Source organism: Stegastes partitus, unplaced genomic scaffold, assembly GCF_000690725.1.
Source record: "Stegastes partitus isolate 25-593 unplaced genomic scaffold, Stegastes_partitus-1.0.2 Scaffold2185, whole genome shotgun sequence".
NCBI classification, from domain to species: domain Eukaryota; kingdom Metazoa; phylum Chordata; class Actinopteri; family Pomacentridae; genus Stegastes; species Stegastes partitus.
This window is the reverse complement of record NW_007579916.1, coordinates 21761-45823: the sequence shown is the minus strand read 5'-3', so window position 1 is coordinate 45823 and position 24063 is coordinate 21761. Positions and strand designations below refer to the sequence as shown.

Sequence of the window (24063 nt, the reverse complement as noted above, 5' to 3'; positions counted from 1 at the left end):
TGTACTGATGAAAAGTCTAGGAATCACCAGAGTGTGTAGATTTTTTTAGGGGAAACCATGAATGTCTGTAACACTTTCACATGAAGGATGTGAGTAAACAATGAGATTTTCACTCAGTGAATTAGGACAAGAATTCATCTTTCAGACAAAATTTGAAAGCAATCCATCCAATAGCTGACTTCAGTGGGACTCAGGAATTGCAACCCACTAGCCCACCTAATAAAGACAGTAACTGTAGTTTCTATACCTCTTCCTTCTCTCCTTTTCCAGAAAAATCACAGTCCACTTGATGAGGTCACAGCACTGGTGCTCTGAAACAAGAGCAAAAGTAAAAACATGAACCACCACAGCATTTCAAAACCAACCACCAAGCTACTGTTAAAGGATCACATGAATGAGAAAACTGTTCTTACCGTTGTCCCAAACTGAATTGAACTTCTGGAGGTTTGTGACTTTAGTCTCATTTCTGACAGCACCTGAAAAGTTAATGCTCAGAATTTAGTGCACTGCTGTAACACTTGGGAAAGTATATTTCTAAGATGCGGTGAAGTTCAAAGGTGGAAACTGTTAACAGAGTTGTGGTAAAACCAACAGGTTGACAATCCACTAGTAGGACTGCCCTACAGCACAACCCAAATCCTTTGCAAAACTAGATTTTTTTCTGTTGTTAGCCTGGAAGTTGTGGTTCCTTGTCGTGAATTGGATTTTTAACATGGTAACATGCACATATCAGAAGGACATTAAAAGACTGGCTGACATGAGAAATGTAGGAATTAATTAATCAAAATGTGGAAACGTGTTTATCAAAACACAAGAATGAATAAGTCAAAACATAAATACAAACATAGAAAATAATTACTACAAATGTGAGGATTAAATACTCTGAATTTACAAACAAACTAATCAGAACATAGGAATGATCTGCATCTGGGCATGCAATAGCTTTTGGTGCACTCAGTGTACTAAGTCCCCAAGGCTCACGGGCTCTGTATCCAGTTCACTGATTAATCCAAAAACATGGATGTAATTACTTTGTAATATGAACACTATAATTCTGCTATAATCATTTATAATAACCATTATCTAGACATGATCAAAGATGTGAGTTCTACTTCAGAGAGAATTTTCTCCTAATTAAAGCTAGAGTGCATGACTTTTAAAACAATGTAAATGAACGTTCGATACTTTGAAGCCTGTGTCAAGTAAGTTCACACAACAGTAATTAATTCCTTTACTGCCAGGTACATTTCTCCTTATTTTGCAGTTTAAAATCTTGTTTCATTGTCAGTAGCCTACAGCAACTTGGAGGCATTAAAGAAAAGATTCTGATGCTCTGGATTAAAAAGAAACTTGGCGAAAAGATTACAGTCTAAAAAAGAAACTTAAGCAGCATAAAATTTTGAATATTAAAACATACGTACCTTTTTGTCCAAAAGTGTTCCAAACACAAATATGAAGAAACCCTTTAAAAAAACGCACAGAGTAGCATCAGCTAAGAAGGATTCAGTAAAGAAAGGCTAGCAAACCATCACGAATGCATTCAACATGTGTAAATGCTATAATATATATTATACATATTAATATGTATATGTATATGTGAATTAAATTTGTACCTGCAGTGAGTTGAAGAATGCGAATGAAATATGGATTCCTCTGTCGTCTGGGCTGACCAGAGTTCCAACTCCCAGACTCCAAGTTAATCCAAAAAATGGTGTGAGCACAGCCAAACTCCTGGCAATAACCACGAGAACATGTCTCTCACCAGCTTGGCCAGCAGACCTCGCAACCGTTCTGGTCAACATTTTGTGCATCACCACAAACAGGATCACAAAGTTTATTGCCACTATTAGCAGTGCTGGGATCACAAATGCCAGCAGAGCCCTGGATGGGTCCCAGTTGAGCCAGCAGACCCCAGTTTCTCGAATGTATGTTCCTTGGGGTGCAGTCACAGCTATGGTTATGGTTGCAATGATGAGAGGTGCCCCATAGCCTAAACAGAATCCAATAGCCAACATGGATGTTTTAGACAAACCTCCATCAAATACACTGACTGCACGGTAGAGCAACAGCAAGGCTGATGCTAACATCCAGAAGAACAGGGCTAGGTAGAAAAAATGGATAAAAAAGGTAGCTGCAGAGCATGCTGGTGGGTTTTTCTTCTCTGCGTCAGAAATGGCTGCCCCAATGATAAACCAAATGTTTGCAATCAGTAGGGACACTGCGATGTTAATGATGGAAACATGACGCAAGTAAGATGTGTTGTTCTTTCGTATTTTTCTCCAAATGACCGCTTCAATGATGAGACATATAACCAAGGACGCCATGGATATTCCAACTCCAACGTAGGTTATAATGTCCAACACTTCATCATCTGGACTGTTGGGCGACATAAGGATGGAGAATGAGGTAAGGTGGTTGCAGTTGCAGGTGACGGTTTCGTTGTCATCAGATACCAAAGTGCAGCCTTCATCGTCCCACCCTCCAAGACCATCGAAGAGGCTGAAGTTCCAGAAAACACATTGTGGATTTCCCAGACTATTGTTTGTAATATCAAACGTGAAAGAAATATTACTGATGCTGCTATTGGACTGAACAAGTACAACTCTGCCATTGATAACGTTAACAGATGAATTGGCTTCATCTCTTGCAGGAAGTACGTTATGCTTTGAGGCAAATGTTAACACAGTGATTGCCTGGTTCCCTCCTTCACGCCCTGTTATGTTTATCTCCACTGAAGAATTAAAGTCAGAATTGAGATTGTCTTCAAATGTGGTTTTGTTCAACAGAATAGAAGGTGTCTCAATGTTGAACGTGTCACTGGTAAGTTGCCTTGTTATAGTCTCAAGAGACTGCAGTAATGATGAGCTGACACTTTTAGCTGAGGTGCTGTTACTTCTCGTTGCTGGGCTGTTTCTAGTGTTGTTGTTGTTGTTCAAAAAGTCCCATGATTCCTTTGCCTCATCTATGGTGAGAAGACCCGCAGTCAGCAGGACATCCTAAATGTATAGAAATGAAAATATTAGGTCTAAGAACATGGACACTTTAGAATGTGTAAAGTCCAGCAGACTAATTCACATACCTCCATTGAAGTCATACTCATTGTGATATTTATTGCTGAAGATGTGTTGGCTATATTGTTGAGTATGTCAACAATGGCATAAATGGTGGCAGGAGATTGAGCAACGTCTGTAGTGAAGTTGACAGTGACGTTGCTGAGGTGATCCAAGAATAGTGCCAGTGAATTGTCATTGACAAACTGTATTGAAAAAGTAAAAAACAAAACAACAACAACTCTGTAATGTATTATCTTAGGGATCAAATTCAAATTACTTGCAGACAATAATAATAAAAATACGATCCTGGTTAAACTTTCTTTGGTTCCTGAATTCACCCCAATTACAAACAGAGACAGACACTTTCCTGTTATTGTTCGATTTTGGCTAATCCTCCTGCACTCGTGGAAAATCAAATAATCAAAGCTGTTGCGACTACCAGTGCAAAGCCACCTAAATGGCTTGTAAATTATACAAAGCAAAAGAAAACCAAAAAAAACAAAGAAAAAAAAGGGAAGATTTTGAAAATATCACAGGCAAAAAGCCCAGTGATTAGCTTCCCCCATGGGATATATTTTTTAGGCCAAAAAAATAACCTAAAAAGAGGTTCAGATGTCTAGTTTCCTCTCATATCACCTGAATTACTTGAATTAATATGGAAATTTTGCCCAACAATGCCACAAAATACTGCCTACTCAGCTTTAAGCAAACCAGCATTTTCAATAATACGAAGGGCAAGAATGAAGATTCATTTTGCCCTTGTTGATACTATCATTGAGTGTCTGATAGAGCTGGAGAAATAGGTCACCTGACACTGTTCATGCAGGTCCTGAATGGGTTGAAGGACGCAGTTGTCTTGTTGATCTTCAAATTTTTCATTTGCCGTACAAACTGCTGTCCTTTCTCCCACCTTGCCGGGTTCGCACTTTGCTACAGCCCTGAAACCAACCGTTCCAACACCAAATTCTGGATGAGAGCAAACAAATCCTAGAGAGACAGAAGAAGGTTTTGACATCAGTACTGACAGTAACTACAGTGAAACATATCTTGAGTAATTGTAATAACTGCTCTGTAAAGTTTGGATGAGCACTCACTTCCTGCAGATAACTCCAGTATTATTTCGCTTTCAAATACTGGACTGGTTTTTGTTCGACAGGTGAACGACCGTTCCCCTTCCTGGTTTGTACAGTCATCAGGAACTGGAAACTGAGCTGTGATCATATTACCTGTACCTGGACAGCAAAACCCAACTTAGAGAGTAGGACAATATAAACATTCACAACTAAAAACTAAAATATATATTATCACAAATGGTTTTGATAGAAGTGCTTCAATGTGTCATTGATTTGCTCATGGCTAATTAGCCCCTTGGTGCTGGTTTGTTTCAGGTTTACCTGCAGAGGGAAAGTCCGGAAACTCCACCTCGTAGGGACTGTTGACAGAGCACTGCAGTGTTACATTTCCACCCCCACACTCCACATTTTGTCTGACTGGTGTCAGTTGGATCTGTGGTGTCTCTCTGAGATTAAAGTCTCCGTTGGATCTCTGTCGAAAAATTGAACCATCTGGCCGTTCCAGCCTACATTCATAGAGTCCTGTAATTAAAGGTGATCATCATTATTATGTGAAACACTATATTGGATGACAGCTTTCCAGTGCCCCTCAGTTTTCGCATCTCTGTCTGACTCTGTCATTGTCTCATTGTCTGTCCAATTCAGCTCACATTTATAAAGTCCTAAAATTAAAAGTGATGAGCAATTTAAAGTAAAGCAGATATCAAGTTAGTGGTGCAAAACAAATCTAAAAATATATAGCGGCAAAGGGGCAAATAAACTAAATTACCATTTACACAGTTATAGTGGAAGAAACATTCTTCTAAGATTTCCTACAATTTTTTTCAGCTTTTGGGTTGAAAAGACATGAACTTAAACTTAAAATAAACAACTGCTACTAGATGTTCAACAGTTGTGGTTACAGTCAAACTTTTAGTCTGTATTACTGGTTTCATGCTTGTGTCCCTTATTTTTTACAGTTGTCGTGGAAAAGTGAGCGACATGTATACATTTTGTATGTTTCAATTATATCTTATTTTGAATGACCATAATTTTCACATGCATTCATTTACTAATAATAAGTCAGAATGATCGTGATAATACCTCCTGACATTGTTAGCTGTTATGTGTCTTTTCTTACAGATGTTGAACTTCCACTTGCTCGACTGAAGGAACAAACCCGTCATTATAAAACTGCCCAGAAAACAAAGACAGCAAACTGCAACAACAAGAATGAATTTGTGAAGCGTGTGAGTACTGTGTGAAGTGCAGTGAATTGCGCAATTGTATAGAGAAAAAGAGACACTAAGACAAAGAGGAAAAGAGATGGAGAAACAGTAACTGGTTTATTGGTGTTCAGTTTTAGAGATATCTGTGTATCTCAATGGGTGAATGTGATGTGTGTGTATATATGTGGGGGAGTGTATATGTGTGGGCGATTGAAGCCGTAAAAAGAGAGGAAGAAAAAAGGAGCTTACGAGTCATTTGTTGTGTTGTTGTGTGCTGTGTAAACCTGAAATAGGGTGTACCGTAGATAGCGTTACACAAGGTGGAAAGAAATTTATAATAATTTACACTCTCACACGTTAGTTTTGAGAACCTACCATCTGTGGACCTGCATATAGAGTTACACACCTCTGCATAGGGATCCCTCACGCCCTCATAGAGACAATGGAGGGCTGGGGAGGGGGACAACTCAGGGTTCATTTAGACTATAGAGCCCCCTCCTTTGAGTATTTAAAAAAGGAGAGCTGGAGATGGAATTAGAAATATTGAATCGTAATTGAGTTTTGAATCTCAATTTTGTTGAAGTTTGATTTTATTCGCTTTGGGGATATGCCTTAATGAAAAATCTCAAAGTAATCTGTAAATCCGAAAGCAGTAACAAAACTGCATTTTAGTAATTCTACAAATCTTTTATCTATCTCAATAACCTTGCCAAGGAGTCAGGAGATGGTTTAGACTGGCAGCCAGAAGTGAAGGAATTTGAATGAAGTGATGATTCAATTTCAGTGATCAAGTCTAAGTCTTGTGAGCACTGAAGGCAGCTAGGAAAAAAGAAGTGTTTTGTTTTGTTTTGTTCAATAAAGTTTTACACTATATGCCATACTATAATAAACTATGTTCATATTATCCAGGTGTGGTGAATTAAAAAAACACAAAAGCTAAAACATTATGGCCAGCAGTTTTCTCATCCTTACCGTTCACAGTTTGGGTCATTGTGTACCATGGTCAGTTGCATTGTTTGCATTGGTGGTTCTGACTACATAGTAAATGCAGGTACAGTATTGGCTCTGCACTGTAAGACACATACTGTCCTCAAGCCAATCAGAACTGTGTGTTTGCACAGTCCGTGGTCTACTGACTACACATCACTTGTATTTCTTACCATTATCAGTCCTAAAAAATCTGGACATAGTTAAAGTTGCTGCTCCATTCTGAATGAAAAAGTTGTGCTCTCTGCTTTCACTGATGAGCTCGTCGTTACGTCTCCACTCTGCAGTCCAGCTGGTACCAAAATTGAGATGTCCTGGTGGAGGGCCGCATGTCACAGTCACACTCCGACCAAAAAATACTTCAGTTGGATTAAACTGTAAGGGTGTCTCACCTTTAAAGATAAAATGGACACAAAGGTCAGACAGTTATACAATCTGCTTGACACAAAGATCAGATATTTTGGACATGACAAACATAAATGTTAGGATTTAAAAAAAGAAATAGATCACAACTGTGTAAGACTGCCTTACTGTCATATATCATTGAGTATTTTTGTGCCAGATTTGTAAATAATCCAACTTTTAGCGCTTCAGTTTGTGTCTCTGGAAAAGAAGTGGCAATGACAGTATAGGTAGCGATAGTGCTTCCACTCCTGCAAGACAGAATTAAATCCCAATGAAAATCCAACCAGCAGCTAGTGCAATGTTGTTCCCTTAGTATATCTGTTCTGCGAAACTGATGTTAACCACCATTTATCCTCTACAGAAAGGCTCTTTTACATCATCATCAATGAATGTCTGTACTGTAAGTAAGTGACATGTAATGAGATTTATATAAAATGTTTTGTTTTTTTTTGTTTAGTTTTTGCACAATACTCTCTTTTTAAATCCTGAATCCATCCAACAGTAACTTAGCTATTTCAGCCTTGACTGAAGCGATGGAAGGACTGAATTTCCTAAACAGCTAAAAAATAAGGTGAAAAAAAATTTCTATTTCCCATGTACTGTAAAAATGAAAAGCTTAAAACAATATACTGAAGTGTCATCATTCTTTATATAACAATAAAATGTACTCATACCGACACTGTGCTCACATCGTTTGCTGCTACAAACCTAAGAAAAGTAACGTCAAAGGAATAAAACTTGATTTACCTGAAACCAATTAATTGTGCTGAAACTGGAGCTGGGAAGTGTGTCCTAATTTGGTTTTGAATCTGTTTGAGACAGTGACATAGACACAACAAGATTAAATATTAGTTGGAGTTGGTGCATCAGAAATGTAATACAGCTGAATGACAAAGAGTGCAGGTATATCATTACTTACAGTGTTATTGATGTCTTGGTAGACTGCATGGCTTGGCTCATTGAATGAAGGATCATATTCCATATTCATAGAAAATGAGAAGGTCCTCGCTGGAACAGAGACAATGATCATCATAAAGAAGCTGTTTCATACGACCAGGAAACAGTAGTAGAAAAACAAGCTGGTTTCCATCAGTACATGTTTTCTTTTTTGTTCAATAACTTAACTGTGTCAATGGAAAACACCAAGCGTCATATACAAGGAGATGGTGTTGAACTTGGAGTGACACCAAACAAGCAATATTTTATTTTCTGCCCAGATAAACACCATACCTTTAATTATTTGAATATATGTTTAGGAGAAAACTAAATACAACCCTAATTATGTTTATATCATATATGGGACAGTCAGTGAAACACAGTAGTGCTTATTTGTGATCAGAAATAAGTAAATTCATGCACCCATAGGTTTGTGTTGTAGTTTTACTGCATGTCCTGTAGGTGTCACACTTGTTGCACAACCAAGCAAATTGTTTCTCACATTGACACTTTAGTCCTCCAGTGGTGTTTGAATAACACCCTTTTAAAAGTTGACAGTTCACAGACTATATGCTATTAAAAAATAAGTAACAAATCTAATTAGGTATGACTAACAAATAAGTGAATGTGATAGAACTCAGATCTGTACTTAAAGTCCGCTGTGCACAACGTGAGCAGGAATGGAGCCATTACAGTCCCTTGAGGAGCCGCACTGATGCCCATCACTGTCCCAGAGACACAGTTTCCCAGTTTAATGATCTGTGGTCAGCCTGTCATCCTTTAATCCAGGAAGTGAGGCAGGAATCGACCCGTGTCCCTTCAAGCTTGTTTCAAAGTGTGAGGGGTTGAATAGAGGTGAATACGCTTAAAAAGTCGAAGAACGTAATGATCACATATCCTCTCGGTTCACCCAGAGGAGCATGTACAGAGCTGCATCTTTACTGCATTTTCCTGGTATGCGAACTGCAAGGGGTCAAGTGAATGTGCAGCCTGTGGTCCAAGAGAGCGGCGAAGAAATGTCCAGTGTCTTCATGATGTGTGATGGAATAACATCAGTTTATAGTCATTTTTCTCGATTCAACCTGCTTTGGGCACCGGCACATGACATGATGTTTTCAGCAGAAACAGCACCTTAACCACGGCTCAAGTTGAACATCCTCTGGAGTGGCTCAGCGAGTTGAGCAGCCCAGTCCTTCAGTAGCCTCAGACACATACCATCCAGACCAGACCAGGCAGAAAAGTTGTTTTTCTTTTATATTTTTTACTTTGGCCCTTTGTTTGTTCCCTTTCTTTTATGGTTGCCTTCACTAGTTTCACCTGTGTCTCATTTCCCCGCTAGTTATTTGCATATAAATTGTCTGGTCTTTTCCACTTTTCTTGCCAGTTTGTCCTGTTTGCAACTCTGTTCAGGATTACCTGTCGTTTTCCACCTGCTCGCTGCGGCGTCATAGCCAGTGTTTTCTAAATAAACCAGATGGAGACATTCTTTAAAAAATGTCTCTCATTATCCACGACAACTAAAGAGTCTATTTTACTTTAGACATTCAAAGAAAAAGTATTTTTCTCCTCTAAGCAACTTTATGGTAGATGAAGAGGTCCTACTGTCATCTTATCAGATCTTTTTTGCTTATCTTTGTAGTAATTGATGCTGGTAGTAAAACTATTATCTGATTATACTTCATGCAAAGCAACACGAGGAAGCATTTAAGTGGTTTTTGGGGGGTTTTTTTTGCCAGAAGTGCTTCCTTCTTCTATGATTTTAAGAGGGTTTACTGTTTTACCAGTATGACAGAACAGCAACAAAAAGAGCATTTATGTTGTAGGTCTGATCCATAAATAACACAATGTAGCCACAAACGTTCCTGATTTAAAACCATCACAGACAAATCTACAATCAACAGTTATGTCCTTCAGCTGACTGACTGCAGTGGGACATAGAATTGTCACATGGTTTGGGCCCATTGCAGGAAAATTACAAAAAAACGAATGATCACCAGTGATGATCAAATAAAAACGATTCTGCACTGTAGAAGTGCTTGAGATAAAATAAAGGTTCAGCACTTGTTGCTAATAATTTTTATGCTTTTACTAGAATTTTCAAATCGTTATAGAACAAATGGATTAATGTGAGAGAGGCAATTTAATATTTTTATTTCTGTTTATGCTCGAGTGCAGCAGCTCAGCTACAACTCTGCTGAAACACTATCAAACTATTTTACATTACACAATGGCAAGCTTTCATATTGTAGTAATAATAAGTACGTGTAGTAACGAGTAATTCAGACACAAATGTTTGGACTAATACTGATTCTGAAGTAGAATAATGTTAGCTCCACCCTGCAGGTTGACAGAAATAGTTTATTAGATTAATTAAGTATGAACAACTGGAAGTCTAAATCCCTGTTTTTCAGATTGATGGAAATATTGTTATTCATCTTATGGACATGTAAATAAGGTCAAACAAAACCCTCAGTTTGGCCCGAGGAAGAATCTAATCATCTTCTCCTGCTACTACAAGTTGTAAAGCATTTGTGCCCAAGCTGAATCCAAGCAGCAGCTTTTTAAAAATCAAACAAACGTACATTTTTTCCCCCCGAAATCCATCCTTCTCATAAACTAAGTATTGCACAATTCATAGGTCAGCCTGTCTTTATTTAAAATATAATTTATATACTGTGCTAAGGAGGCTAATTCCCCTGAGAGATATGATTTTGGGATATTTAGGATGTCACATAGCAGAAGGAACAGTTCTGTATTTAAAACAAAGTGTAAAACAAGCTGAGAAAAGATGTGTTTAATATGCCATCACTTTATTGTAGTGATGCATTAAAATGCAAAGCTGCATGTAAGCATCTAAAATACAGCGCTTGTGTAAATGTACTTACACTCGGTGGTGTTTGACTGGCAGTACTGGCCATCTGCTGGGAGCCCATTAATGCATCCACACGTGTCACCAACGATGGCATCACAGGCCTCGTGGTTAATGCAGCTGTCAAGCGACCAAGCAAAGCTCTCCTCACACGTGCATTGGTATCCAGTCGTATGTACGGAACACACTATGGGACAAAACAGAGGGACACAACACCAAGGATGAATGACAGCGTAAAGCTACAGGTATGTGACAAATTAAAGGAACATCCCCAACAGTGAGGAAATCTGGTGGCTCTGTTATGATGTGAAGGGAATTTTGCAGACATGATTTGGATCTTCTTGTCCTTAGTAGGAAGGGTAACTGCAAATCAATACAAGGTTGTTCTGAGGGATCACCTTCATTCTATAATGACAGATTTGTTCTGCAGTAGTTGTTCTACAGACCATGCAACCATATAGAGGGCACGAGGGGTCACTGAATGATCTCATGAGTTTGTCAGGATGTGAATCACTTGCTACAGCTTTTACCATCACCAGATCTCAGCTAAATGGAACACCATAGACAGCACTTTTCCACTGCCTTCAAAAGATTGAAAAATCTTTTGTTAAAATGATATCCATCCTTCCAGTAGGGCTCTGGAGACCTGGGGAGTCAATGCTAAGGCAGAGGGAAGCTGCTCTTGTGGCACCTTTATGTTGGTTTAATAATGGTTTTACACACACAAAAAAAAAAAAATTATTAAAAAAAAATGGAGCAACAAAGTGAAAGTATATTGTACCTGTTGTGGTGCCCATGCTGTCGACTTTAATTGAGTTGCTGAACAGTAAAGGAAATGTGAGTGTGTTCAGAAGTGCTTGGAGACTCTCCAGGTCTGAAATCCCCACAGTCGCCTGGATCTCATAATCAGTAGATTTTAAAGAAGCTGTAGATAAAACACACATTATTGTTGATCTGATTTATACTTCAGTCTGAGGAGTAGGACAAATTCAGACAGCAATAGTTAAATACTTCCTGTTAATGTTAATATAATGTCACTCACTTTCTCGTTTTTCTCTGACATGAATGGAGGATGTTTTTGAACTTGATGCTTCCTGAAAGAATCATTAAATGAAGTTGAACTGCACAGTTTGTCTACATAGAACAATAACAGTAACTAAATACCAGTTATAAACTAGAAAATTACACAACTGATCAGGTATTTCATACAGCCACACACAGCAGTTTCAGCATCTCATGGTGTAGTACTTCAGCCTCTGCTGTTGTTAACTATTAGCGCTTATTCTTACCTGAGAAAAGACATTCAGACTCTGTGCGTGTCCCTGATGATCCAGACTGGTGCATATAACCAGAAGAACAATCACATGTCCTATTGTCTTTGATAATGTCATCCTGACTAGAGAGAAAATACAAAACACAATGTTTTCTCTTTATTAAATCATTATTAGAGCAATTGAGAGACTTGTATACATTTACATATTGTACTTTAAGGTGTTATCTTGTCGTGACTCGGCCTGCATGATTCGGGCCAGCGATGATCAGGCAGCATCGTCAAAACATATAACTGAAACAACGATCCTTAGCTAGGTACTTCAGGTCCCAAAAAAGTTCTACGAGAAGGAAAAAATCTCCAAATAGTCGTCAGAGTCTGATGTGAAGAATGTTTATTCGAAACAGAGGCTGCACGAACAAACATGAGCAAAATATCTAGATTAGGCTGGCTGACAATGCACTACATGTCCTTATGTACTTGCGAACTTCGTCCAACTCCCCTCCTATCATGAAAAAACCCAACCTGATTACTTTGATACCCATCAGAAAGTCAGCTCTATTTCCTGCTTAGCACAGCGTAATCTAAGACTCTGCTGGGTTCCTGCTTGCCCCCCTCAGTGGTGGGCTTCTTTCGACTTTCTGGACACCATCTTTACTGGGTCATTTCCAGGTCATGGTGTCCTTAACTGAACTCGCAGCGCGGGGGAGAGCGCATGCGTGTCCGTCCTGCTGTATTCTGGCCTGCTAGCAGGTCTCAGGCTTCTGTAGATTTTCATTAGGTTGGGTTTTTTCCACAGGTTTGTCCAGTCTATTCATATCCTTTGTTTTTGTTTACACATGATATTATTTACATATTTTGTACATGATATATTTTATTATTTAGTCTTATTTCCACATTTACTTCATCTTCCCAATCGCATCTTTAGGTTTGTCTTTTATGTAACTCTAAAATCAATTTTGTCTTTTGTTCAATCCAAAATATCCCACAACAATCTAAGGTGGTGCAGCATCACAATCTTTGTTTTAAATGCTACCAGGAAGCTAACAGGTAAAAAATACGCTGCCTTCCCATTACTACTTCCCGTACCGGTATGAAAATGTAGTTCACTGGCATGTTGCCATTTCCGTCTATAGTTTTCTGTTCACCATGAAAAAATATTTACAAAACTCTCCCTTAACAGGAATAGTTTGACATTTTTGAAAACATTCATTGTTGTTTTTTCTTTTCTTTTTTTTATCCTAAGTCACACCAGAGTCTGATAAATGTTAGGCTTCTATACAGCGACTTTGTTCAGAATAAGGTTTAGAAACTGTACAAACTGAAGCATATGTTGCTGTTAACTGCACTTGGAAACTTCAAATAATAAGAGACAGAGTGAAAAAGAAGACAAAGAGAAGTTTGAATTGTTTTATTCCAGGGGAGATGATTTTTGTTGTTTCCATTACCTTCTTTTATTTGTAAAACTCTCTGTTATTTATTGACTTAATCGTAATCCCATAGGCATCCTAAGTGAATAAACTAAGAGGGTTTTGGTGCCACAGTCTCTGTCTTTTATAATCTTTGTTGTGGATAATACCTCAATAAAAACAGGATTTGAAAGTTTTTAAATGTAAATTCTTGTTCAGCTGAAGCCTGGGCTAAACAATAGATATTTCTGTGTGTAGACTTTTATCATGTGCATCAAAATGTAGACATTTTAACCCATTTTAGTTTTAACCAAGTGAAAACAACAGCTGGTTACTTCTACAGCTTCTGGGAGATTTTGATAACAAACATCTTGTCAAAATTCACAGAATAATGTTTTAGTTCTGGGTTGTTGTTTTTTTTTTCCAAGTGGATGTATTTTGGCTTCTCTTGTTTAATTTACTCAAAGAGGACACATATATACCAATTAGAAGAAGACGTTCCAGTGATTGCTTTATCTACAGTAAACACCCAACTGCTTTTCATCCATTTTATAAACGGTGGTAAATGTAATTTATTTTAATGTATGTATGTTTAGGTATAATACTGAACAACTACTTACATAAGATAGGAGAAAAAAAGATTTCTTTACCTCCTGCAGTCTTCTGGTGTTGGGAAAGCTTCTTGTCAGCAAAGTGTGATCACTTCACTGTACAGTTTTTAGACCGATAACGACACTTCGGAGCTCTTTTATCAACTTCATCTCCACCACACACACCTGCCTGGCAGGTTAAGTGATCTCACCTTTGACAGAAGTGCAGATACACTGATTCATTATCTACAGAGCAATGTGATGGGGGGCATTTGGACGCAGAATTATGCATCAGTTTCTTTATTTAACATCCAGACAGAGCTGACAGGTGGTCACTGCGTGGCAGAAGGGTATGTTAGGGTATGTTAGACTGTGCTGCTGATGACTCCGTTTGCAGGTAACTCATTTACACTAATTAGGCATGCAAGTCCACATTATCTGTGTACAAATAAAGAACCTGCAGTGCTGTTTGCTGCATATGTTCATGTCACATACTTCTCAAAACAACATCTCAAAGGTTTGAAAACTTTTTTTCTTTCAGTGTTATATGAAAGACGTTAGACTGGAATTTTCACACAAAGCTGATTTCAGTTAGATATCAAGCACACGGCCTTCCTGCTAACAGTTTAAGATTTAACTTTCAAGAGTTTTTATTAGTCACATCTTCATACAGTCTGTGCAGTGAAATTAAAGTGGAATGCTTACCATATGGAAGTCCCACTGCTCCTAAATTAGTAAGAATAATAAAAAAAAATATTATATCAACTTTATCTGTGTGGCACAATTTATACAGGAAGTACAATAAAATACAAATGTCCATAGAAGTAATAAATACAATGCCTATAAAAAGTCCCCCCCAACACCGCTTCTATGTTTTTCGCCTTTTATTGCTTTTCAACACTGGATTTGTCAGCTTCATTTGGCTTTTTTTTTTTTTTGCAACCAGAATTTACAATGAAAGACTCTGTCCTTTCAAAGTGAAAACTGATTTCTCAAAAGTAGTGTTGATTAATTAAAAACATGCAGAAGTATTCATACGTCATAAGTAAGCATTCTATAAGTATTCTCCTCCATTAGAGCGACTCACCTAATGTTACACAGGTAAAGCCAACAGATGCTACAAGTCACACCATTAGTGAAAAGGAGATCACCTGAATGCAGTTATTGTGTCTCAGGTGATTGTAGTGTAAAGACGCCTGTATCTGGATGGTCCGGTCAGGGTGGCGGCAGCATCATGATGTGTGGATGCTTCTTGGTAGGAGGCCCTGGAAGGCTGGTAAAGGAAGTGGGTAAAAAGACTAAAGCAAAAACAAGCCGGTTCAGTCGACAAGAGAACTGTGCCTTGGAAGAACATTTGTGTTTTTTAAAGTATTTTTTTTCACAGTTTTAAGTTTGAAACACTACCACTGATCCTTTTATTTGTTTTTACATGTAGAAACATTTAAAAGATGTAAAGGAATATTCCAGAGAATTGCTGCACACAGTTTGGAAAGATTTTAATTGCAATTACCGTTACATTGTCAAATGTTCTACAAATTCGAGACATAATTAAAGATAGAAAACAGAGTAAACGTTTAACATCCATGACTCATTACCAATAGAATGATGACATGTTAAAAACTACATGAAGACACTGTACATCACATTTTAGGTGCAAAAAACATACAACTTATGCATTCAGTGTATTCTCTGTGGAGTTTTAATAAAGTGCAACTTTGATCTGATGTGTGCCTATAATTTTGCTAACACAAAGAGGACATGCTGCTTAACACACTTAAAAAATCAAAACAAAAAAATAGGGACATTTCTGCCACTTCCTTTACCTCCTGGATTTATACTGAGGAGTGTCCAGGTCAAGCTGTCATTCTGACCACTGGTCTGTGTCAGACAGTCTCGTCCTGTTAAACTGATTTGATGCGGAAAGTCAACTAAAGCAAGAGCCAGTCTGTATATTTTTGTGGGATTTTCTAACTTTAACATAGTGCAATGAATACTAAATGACAAGACAGACAGTCTAAGTGAAAACTATATAAGTATATTTTATCACAGCCTGTGTAAACACACATAAATACAAATGTTACAAAGTGCAAAAATCTATTTACTTCAAGATCAGATATATATATATTATAAAATAATATACAATACATTTAATACTATACATCCAACAAACATGCAATACTTGTTTTGCTGGCATGTATTACATACTGCTGTTGTGTTCACATAAAATAACTTTCAAAAAATGACAGAATTAAAAAACTGTTCATTTTTGCAAACATCAAACCTGGCTCTTTGCTTGGTGAATTGTCATCCTGACTGGCCAGAGCTGCTTGTACAGATTATCAAGTGTTTGTTACAGAGTGATCAGTGGATGCACCAGATGACACGTTGTATCCGTCTGAAAAACCAACAACAAAGCAATTATAGTTCAGTCAGTCAGTGGCAAAACAATACAGCAGCAGATACAGTGCTAAACAAGAGACTGGAGTTTGGCAGAGCTTTGAGCTATTAATGTCCGTCCATCCATTATCTATACACCGCTTAATCCTCACTCGGGTCGTGGGGGGCTGGAGTCTATCCCAGCTGCCTCAGGGTGAAGGGAGGGGACACCCTGGACAGGTCACCAGTCTATCACAGGGCTACACTTAGAGACAGACAACCAAGCACACTCACATTCACACCTACAGACAATTTAGAATCACCAATTAACCTCAACATGTTTTTGGATCTTGTGGGAGGAAGCCGGAGAACCTGGAGAGAACCGACCTTCTAGCTGTGAGGCAACGGTGCTAACCACCGAGCCACCTTGCAGCCCCAGCTAATGATGTTTGAAACAATATTTTAAGTAAGTGAATTAGGACAAGAATTCATCTTTCAGATACTATAAGTGTCAAAATTTTACAGCAATCTACCCAATAGTTGACTTCAGTTAGAATCAAGAGTTGTAACCCACTAGCCCACCTCATAAAAACACTAATTGTGACTCTTTACCTCTTCCTCGATTTCTTCTCCAGAAAAAAAGTCCACTTGATGAGGCCCCACCACTGGTGCTCTGAAACAAGGCCAAAAGAAAAACCAAAAACATAAACCACCACAACCAACCAGTGAGCTGTTTGTAAAGGATCTGAGAAAACTCTTCTTACCCTTGTCCCACTTCCAGACGTTTGTGACTTTATTGCTATTTCTGACCGCACCTGAAAAATGAATGCTCATATATTAGTGCACGGCTACAACACCTTAGCAAGCATGTTTCTAAGACATGGTAAAGTTCAGAGGTGGGCACTGTTAGCCATGTTGTGGTACAACCAAAAGAAGACCCCTGCTAACTAAATTTGATGGTCGTACACTGCAAAAGAGGGAAGTTAATTAATATGTTTTTCCAGTAGAATTTCTCCAATGTGCAGCAGGTTTTGTTTCCTAATGTGTTGCAGTATAACCAACTGGACACCACTGATGTGTAAATATTTTTGAAGAATTAAGTAATATTCTTTAACTGCCTCTTTTCGGTGTTGCACTTTGTAATTCCTGTAAACTCTTCTCACATTTGTTTGCACCCAGAGACCAGTGCTGATTGGGCAAGATTTCTTATTTTGGTTCATGAAGACGATTCTTCTTTCACTCAGTAGGCTTCTTCGGTTCTAACTAACTGGTAGGGATGCTCTGGCTTTGTGGTATTTCTTTAAACCAATCACAACGATTTTGGGCAGTACTGAGTAAAGGATGCAGCTTTGATGTTCACTCAAAATATGGATGGGTTGAATTGTTGTGGTGGAACATCTGCATGCAGGAAGGTGGGCACTGTCATGAAAATGAACAATCCATAAAATAAAGACTAAATAATTAATATGTGGGTATAAATGAGTCAAAATGTAGAAATGAAGGGCTGCTCAAGGGCTCTGTAACCAGTTCACTAGTTAATAGAACATATAGGTTGGAATCCTGGTACATCACTTTGTAAAACAAACTCTAGATTTTTACTACAATAATTCATTAATACAATAATCATTAGGTAGACATGATTAGAGATGTGAGTTTTACTTCAGGGTGGATTTTACCTTAATTAAAGCTAGACTGCATGACTTTTACAGGACTGCAAATCAATGTTTTTATTACATTGAAGCCTGAGCCGAACTAGTTCATTTAATGGTGTCAGGGAATGGGGCTTTTTGGCCTGTGTTTAGTGTTGTCCTCAAGGCATCCACCAGAGGGCGTCCTGGAAGAACTCTGCTCTGCTGTGATCTATTCCCTGTAGGTGTGTTGTCCACACTAAAGAAATTCAAGCAGCATAAAATTTTGAATATTAAGACATACGTACCTTTTTGTCCAAAAGTGTTCCGAACACTAATATGAAGAAACCCTTTAAAAAGACACACAGAGTAACGTCAGCTAAGAAGGATTCAGTAAAGAAAGGCTAGCAAACCATCACGAATGCATTCAACATGTGTAAATGCTACAATATATTATACATATTAGTATATATATGTGAATTAAATTTGTACCTGCAGTGAGTTGAAGAATGCGAATGAAATATGGATTCCTCTGTCGTCTGGGCTGACCAGAGTTCCAACTCCCAGACTCCAAGTTAATCCAAAAAATGGTGTGAGCACAGCCAAACTCCTGGCAATAACCACGAGAACATGTCTCTCACCAGCTTGTGCAGCGTCTCTCGCGACCGTTCTGGTCAACATTTTGTGCATCACCACAAGCAGGATCACAAAGTTTATTGCCACTATTAGCAGTGCTGGGATCACAAATGCCAGCAGAGCCCTGGATGGGTCCCAGTTGAGCCAGCAGACCCCAGTTTCTCGAATGTATGTTCCTTGGGGTGCAGTCACAGCTATGGTTATGGTTGCAATGATGAGAGGTGTCCCATAGCCTAAACAGAATCCAATAGCCAACATGGATGTTTTAGACAAACCTCCATCAAATACACTGACTGCACGGTAGAGCAACAGCAAGGCTGATGCTAACATCCAGAAGAACAGGGCTAGGTAGAAAAAATGGATAAAAAAGGTAGCTGCAGAGCATGCTGGTGGGTTTTTCTTCTCTGCGTCAGAAATGGCTGCCCCAATGATAAACCAAATGTTTGCGATCAGTAGGGACACTGCGATGTTAACGATGGAAACATGACGCAAGTAAGATGTGTTGTTCCTTCGTATTTTTCTCCAAATGACCGCTTCAATGATGAGACATATGACCAAGGACGCCATGGATATTCCAACTCCAACGTAGGTTATAATTTCCAATGCTTCACTGTCTGGACTGTTGGGCGACATAAGGATGGAGAATGAGGTAAGGTGGTTGCAATTGCAGGTGACGGTTTCGGTGTCATCAGATACCAAAGTGCAGCCTTCATCGTCCCACCCTCCAAGACCATCGAAGAGGCTGAAGTTCCAGAAAACACATTGTGGATTTCCCAGACTATTGTTTGTAATATCAAACGTGAAAGAAATATTACTGATGCTGCTATTGGACTGAACAAGTACAACTCTGCCATTGATAACGTTAACAGATGAATTGGCTTCATCTCTTGCAGGAAGTACGTTATCCATTGATTCAAACGTTAACACAGTGATTGACTGATTTCCTCCATCAGGCTCTGTTATGTTTATCTCCACTGAAGAATTAAAGTCAGCATTGAAAGTGTTTTCGAATGTGGTTTTGTTCAACAGAATAGAAGGTGTCTCAATGTTGAACGAGTCACTGGTAAGTCGTGTTGTTATAGTCTCAAGAGACTGCAATAATAATGAGCTGACACTTTCAGCTGAGGTGCTGTTAGTTGCTGGGCTGTTTCTGGTGTCATTGGTGTTGAGAAAGTCCCATGATTCCCGTGCGTCATTGATGGTGAGAACACCCACAGTCAGCAGGACATCCTAAACGTCAAGAAAAGAAGATATTTGGTCTAAGAACATGTACGTTTTGGAATGTGTAAAGTCTAGCAGACTAATTCACATACCTCCATTGAAGTCCTACTTATTGTGATATTTATTGCTGAAGATGTGTTGGCTATATTGTTGAGTATGTCAACAATGGCATTAATGGTGGCAGGAGATTCAGCGACAGCTGTAGTGAAGTTGACAGTGACATTGCTGAGCAGTTCCACGAATGCTGGCAGTGAATTGGCATTTAAAAACTGTATTTGAAGAGAGAAAAAAAAGGTTTAGTCATATATAGTATTTTCAGGATCAAATTTAAGTACCATTTTTGGATAATCTGTATAGAACACTTTCTAGAACAAAACAAAAATCCTAGAAATACAATCCTGGTTCTCCCCAATTACATGTGCAGACAGACACTTTCCTAAAAGGTCAATGATTGTTAAATCCTGGCAAATCTTGCTGCACTCTTTGAAAGTCAAATAACAAGTGTTATGAGTACCAGTGCAAAGCCACCTAAATGGCTTGTAAATGATACTGCACAACTACAGAATGGTTCAATGTGTGATTGAAACCATTGAGTGTTGAATAAAGCGTTTACTTAAAGCTGCAGTCTGCATAAATCTGAAAAAGGAAAAAAAACAAACAAAAAACAACAACAACCAACAAACAAAAACAAAGCTAGATTTTCAAATATCACTGTGCAAAAAAACCCAGTGATTGGCTTCACTCATGGGCTTTATCTTTTTAGTCTGAAAACTGAGTAAAGTGCAGATGTCTAGCTTCCTGTCAGATGACACGATTTACTAGAATTAGTGTGAAAATTTTGCCCAACAATGCCACAAAAATACTGCCTACCTCAGCTTTAAGCAAACCAGTATGCCATGAAGGGCAAGAATGAAGATTCATTTTGCCCTTGTAGATACTATCTGATAGATACTGTCTGATAGAGCTGGAGAAATAGGTCACCTGAGACTGTTCAAGCAGGTCCTGAATGGGTTGAAGGACGCAGTTGTCTTGTTGATCTTCAAAGTTACCATTTTCCATACAAACTGCTGTCCTTTCTCCCACCTTGCCGGGTTCGCACTCTGCTACAGCCCTGAAATCGACCGTTCCAACACCAAATACGTCATCGTTGCATACAAAATCTATAGAGACAGAAGAAGGTTTTGACATCAGTACTGACAGTAACTACAGTGAAACATATCTTGAGTAATTGTAATAACTGCTCTGTAAAGTTTGGATAAGCACTCACTTCCTGCAGATAACTCCAGTATTATTTCTCTTTCAAATACTGGACTGGTTATTGTTTGACAGGTGAACGTCCTTCTCCCTTCCTGGTTTGTGCAGTCATCAGGAACTGGAAACTGAGCTGTGATCATATTACCTGTACCTGGACAGCAAAACTCAACTTAGAGAGTAGGACAATATAAACATTCACAACTAAAAACTAAAATATATTATCACAAATGGTTTTGATAGAAGTGCTTCAATGTGTCATTGATTTGCTCATGGCTAATTAGCCCCTTGGTGCTGGTTTGTTTCAGGTTTACCTGCAGAGGGAAAGTCCGGAAACTCCACCTCGTAGGGACTGTTGACAGAGCACTGCAGTGTCACATCTCTACCCCCACACTGCACATTTTGTCTGACTGGTGTCAGTTGGATCTGTGGTGTCTCTCTGAGATTAAAGTCTCCGTTGGATCTCTGTCGAAAAATTGAACCATCTGGCCGTTCCAGCCTACATTCATAGAGTCCTGTAAATAAAGGTGATCATCATTATCATATGAATATTGCCAAACAAGTCTAAAATTATATTAAACGACAATGTTCCAGTGCCCCCAAATTTTTGCAGTAAGATGTTGGATTACTGTAGGGCGACTCCCTTTAAACATATGAGGCATCAGTCGAAGATCTCTTATTTTAAAAACATGTTTTTTTTTTAACCCACATTACTATTTTGAGAATGTTCAAGCTTAAGCTGAAACCTGAGCTGAAGTGATGCCATATTTCTCTGCCTCTTTTTGGATATATTTCAACGTGCAGATTTTTTAGATTTATTTAGTAATTGTGTGTCAGGCTAAATGACAGATGCAGTGAGAGTGTTTATGTTGTTTATGCAGTTTTGAATTTTCACAGGTCAATGCACGAAGAAAACACTCCTTTGCACTACTTTTTTACTAACTGTGTGTGGTTTCAGGATGTCACTACTGACAACACCGCACTTGATGTATTTCTTACCATTGTCGGTGCTAAAAAATCGGGACACAGTTAATGTTGCAGCTCCATTCTGGATTGAAAAGCTGTGCTCTGTGTCTGCACTTATGAGCTCGCTGTTACGTCTCCACTCTGCAGTAAAGTTGGAACCAAAAGTGAGAGCTTCTGGTGGAGGGCCGCATGTCACATTCACATTCCGACCAAAAAACACTTCAGTTGGATTGAAGTTTAAGGGTGTCTCACCTTTAAAACACAGAGTTCAGCCAGTTATTATACATCTGCACACAAAAATCAGATATTTCTGACATGAGAAACATTACAAATGTGACATTTAAAACAAACTGCAACTTCTTAAGGCTCACTTACTGTCAAATATCACAGGGTGCTCCAGCTCTCTAAATATGCCGATTTTTAGTGCGCTAATTTCAGATGTGTTAATAGACAGAGCGTTGACAGTATAGGTAGCGATGGTGCTTCCACTCCTGCAAGACAGAATTGAATGTCAGTAAAAATCCAACCACAAACAAATATAATGTTGTTTATTTGGAACCTGCTCTGGAAATCTTATTACCCATCATTATCCATCACCAAAAAACATCCTAAACAGTGTAAGGTCAGTACTCAACTTTGAATTCCTACTTACTTGGAGAAAGTAATGAACAATTCTATGTTAAAGTGAGAATGTACACATTTGTTGCTGTGTTTAGTTTAACTGCTTGTAGTGTCAGAAGACTACCTGAGCCAAGCGCCCATCTACATGAGTCAAAACACACTAAACCTTTTGTAAAAATGCATTGACACTGTACTTAATATATACTTAATCCTGAAACAGCACTAAGATTCTAAAGCTATGCTCGTCGCTCTGTGAGGCCACATGACTGCAAAGTGGCGCCTAAAATGTCCCATATTGAGAGACTCACTTGCTTTTTTTTATTTTTTTCTGTCGTCATAAATTTGGAGGTGTAAAGTGAAAGATGCTAAAATATGAAGACGCAGAATTGTGCCATTCCTCAATGTCCGCCACAACTAGACAGCCTGCTAGCTTTACAAACCAGAGGGAATTTTATCCAGCTGGTAAGTTCCTCCTGTGTAACCAATAGTTGTTGAGTTCAAACTTTGTTTAATCCTGCCCACACCCACTGGAGGCATGGTTGGTACCACCCACTGCCTCCAGGACAACTTATTCAGAATGAGCAGCGGCCTCACAGTCCAGCAGGTTTATTTACTTGCTAGAGCTGCTTCTGCTCACTCTACAATGTCTCATTCACCAGCAAAGCACACCACACCAAATGTTCTGCTTGAAGAGTGAACACACTAGTCTTTATGCACTTCCAGCTTCTGAGAAACTTAAGACCCAGGGGACAACTTTTAACGTTGATGACAATGTTAACACAACAACAGGGAAATCCCTAGTGTGCACATTATATAACTAATATGGCTAATGGTAGCTTTGACATATATATATATATATATATATGCGCCCCCACAGGTCAGAGCTCTGTGGAAACTGTACAGTCGAGGAACATTCAAAGGCGGTGGCAACTTTAAGACCAATTTTAAGCTGAAAGATGCAACTATCATGGCATGACAATGAGAGCAAATGACTGTGCAGGGCATGCCGGCAATGTGGTCCTGAGGAGCAGTCCTAGTCTGAACCTTAGATACTGTTTTTTTATGTCCATATAATCTCCAAAACTGATTAAATAGCGACAGTCAGAAGAATAAAATTGGACTTACCGGAACCTAATTATCTCTACTGAGCGCAGAGTTTGGATGTGGACCCGAGACTGGGTTTGAAGCTATATGAGACAGTGACATTTGCAAACCAGGATTAAACATCAAATCTGTTTAGTACATGAACACTGTGATACAACTTGATTTCGAAGACAGAAGCTGCCTTAAGACTTACAGTGTTATCAACGCTTTGGTAAAAGGAATTGTTTGGATTGTTGTATTCAGACATGAAATTAACGTTTATGGTAAGTTCCAAGGTTTCAACGGAAACACTTGCTGGTGTTGTCGTCACTGGCATTGTTGACGTTGTTATTGATATTTCTAAAAAAAAATAAAATAAAATCACAACTGTTAGCACAGTTGTTTGAGGTACTTTTTATGGTATTTTTTGATCATACAAAACACAGCAAAATGAAGGCTTTTAGATTTTACAGTTACATTT

At 38.6% G+C, this 24063-nt stretch overlaps 4 protein-coding genes across 4 annotated transcripts in view; all 4 read right to left on the bottom strand.

Annotated features, from left to right (window-relative positions):
* The window catches only part of LOC103374242 (probable G-protein coupled receptor 116), a 31913-nt gene extending 18038 nt beyond the window's left edge, over positions 1-13875 (bottom strand). Inside the window, exons 1-6 of the mRNA XM_008304303.1 lie at positions 13861-13875; positions 11821-11927; positions 11574-11625; positions 11313-11456; positions 10548-10718; positions 7646-7734 (exon numbers count right to left, since the gene is read on the bottom strand). Of these exons, the coding sequence (XP_008302525.1) occupies positions 7646-7734; positions 10548-10718; positions 11313-11456; positions 11574-11625; positions 11821-11922 (558 nt within the window). The 5' untranslated portion in view covers positions 11923-11927; positions 13861-13875. The remainder of the gene's footprint in view (positions 1-7645; positions 7735-10547; positions 10719-11312; positions 11457-11573; positions 11626-11820; positions 11928-13860) is intronic.
* Positions 276-5812, bottom strand: adgrf7 (adhesion G protein-coupled receptor F7). Its single transcript, XM_008304309.1, has 8 exons — positions 5710-5812; positions 4448-4648; positions 4148-4285; positions 3862-4040; positions 3080-3256; positions 1614-2996; positions 1422-1463; positions 276-311 (listed from the first exon to the last, which is right to left on the bottom strand). The coding sequence occupies exons 1-8, from the start codon at positions 5810-5812 to the stop codon at positions 276-278; spliced, it is 2259 nt and encodes a 752-aa protein (XP_008302531.1).
* A 1404-nt stretch (positions 13876-15279) lies between the features above and the next one.
* Positions 15280-23929, bottom strand: LOC103374243 (probable G-protein coupled receptor 110). Its single transcript, XM_008304304.1, has 13 exons — positions 23797-23929; positions 23625-23686; positions 22254-22369; positions 21912-22130; positions 21227-21427; positions 20929-21066; positions 20643-20821; positions 19754-19930; positions 18297-19670; positions 18113-18154; positions 16941-16991; positions 16789-16849; positions 15280-16195 (listed from the first exon to the last, which is right to left on the bottom strand). The coding sequence occupies exons 1-13, from the start codon at positions 23917-23919 to the stop codon at positions 16140-16142; spliced, it is 2799 nt and encodes a 932-aa protein (XP_008302526.1). The 5' UTR covers positions 23920-23929; the 3' UTR covers positions 15280-16139.
* A 1-nt stretch (position 23930) lies between these two features.
* The window catches only part of LOC103374248 (probable G-protein coupled receptor 116), a 12292-nt gene continuing 12159 nt past the window's right edge, over positions 23931-24063 (bottom strand). The window contains exon 9 of the mRNA XM_008304310.1: positions 23931-23942. Within this exon, the coding sequence (XP_008302532.1) occupies positions 23931-23942 (12 nt within the window). The remainder of the gene's footprint in view (positions 23943-24063) is intronic.

Coding starts and splice junctions, on each gene's coding strand:
- adgrf7 (XM_008304309.1), bottom strand. CDS start 5,812: ATGAACCCTGAGTTGTCCCCCTCCCCAGCCCTCCATTGTCTCTATGAG. Junction 3,257..3,861: donor ACCTGCATGAACAGTGTCAG/GTGACCTATTTC, acceptor TTTTCAATACAG/TTTGTCAATGACAATTCACT. Junction 1,464..1,613: donor CATTCTTCAACTCACTGCAG/GTACAAATTTAA, acceptor GTTTTTTTAAAG/GGTTTCTTCATATTTGTGTT.
- LOC103374243 (XM_008304304.1), bottom strand. CDS start 23,919: ATGCCAGTGACGACAACACCAGCAAGTGTTTCCGTTGAAACCTTGGAA. Junction 19,931..20,642: donor ACCTGCTTGAACAGTCTCAG/GTGACCTATTTC, acceptor CTTCAAATACAG/TTTTTAAATGCCAATTCACT. Junction 18,155..18,296: donor CATTCTTCAACTCACTGCAG/GTACAAATTTAA, acceptor GTCTTTTTAAAG/GGTTTCTTCATATTAGTGTT.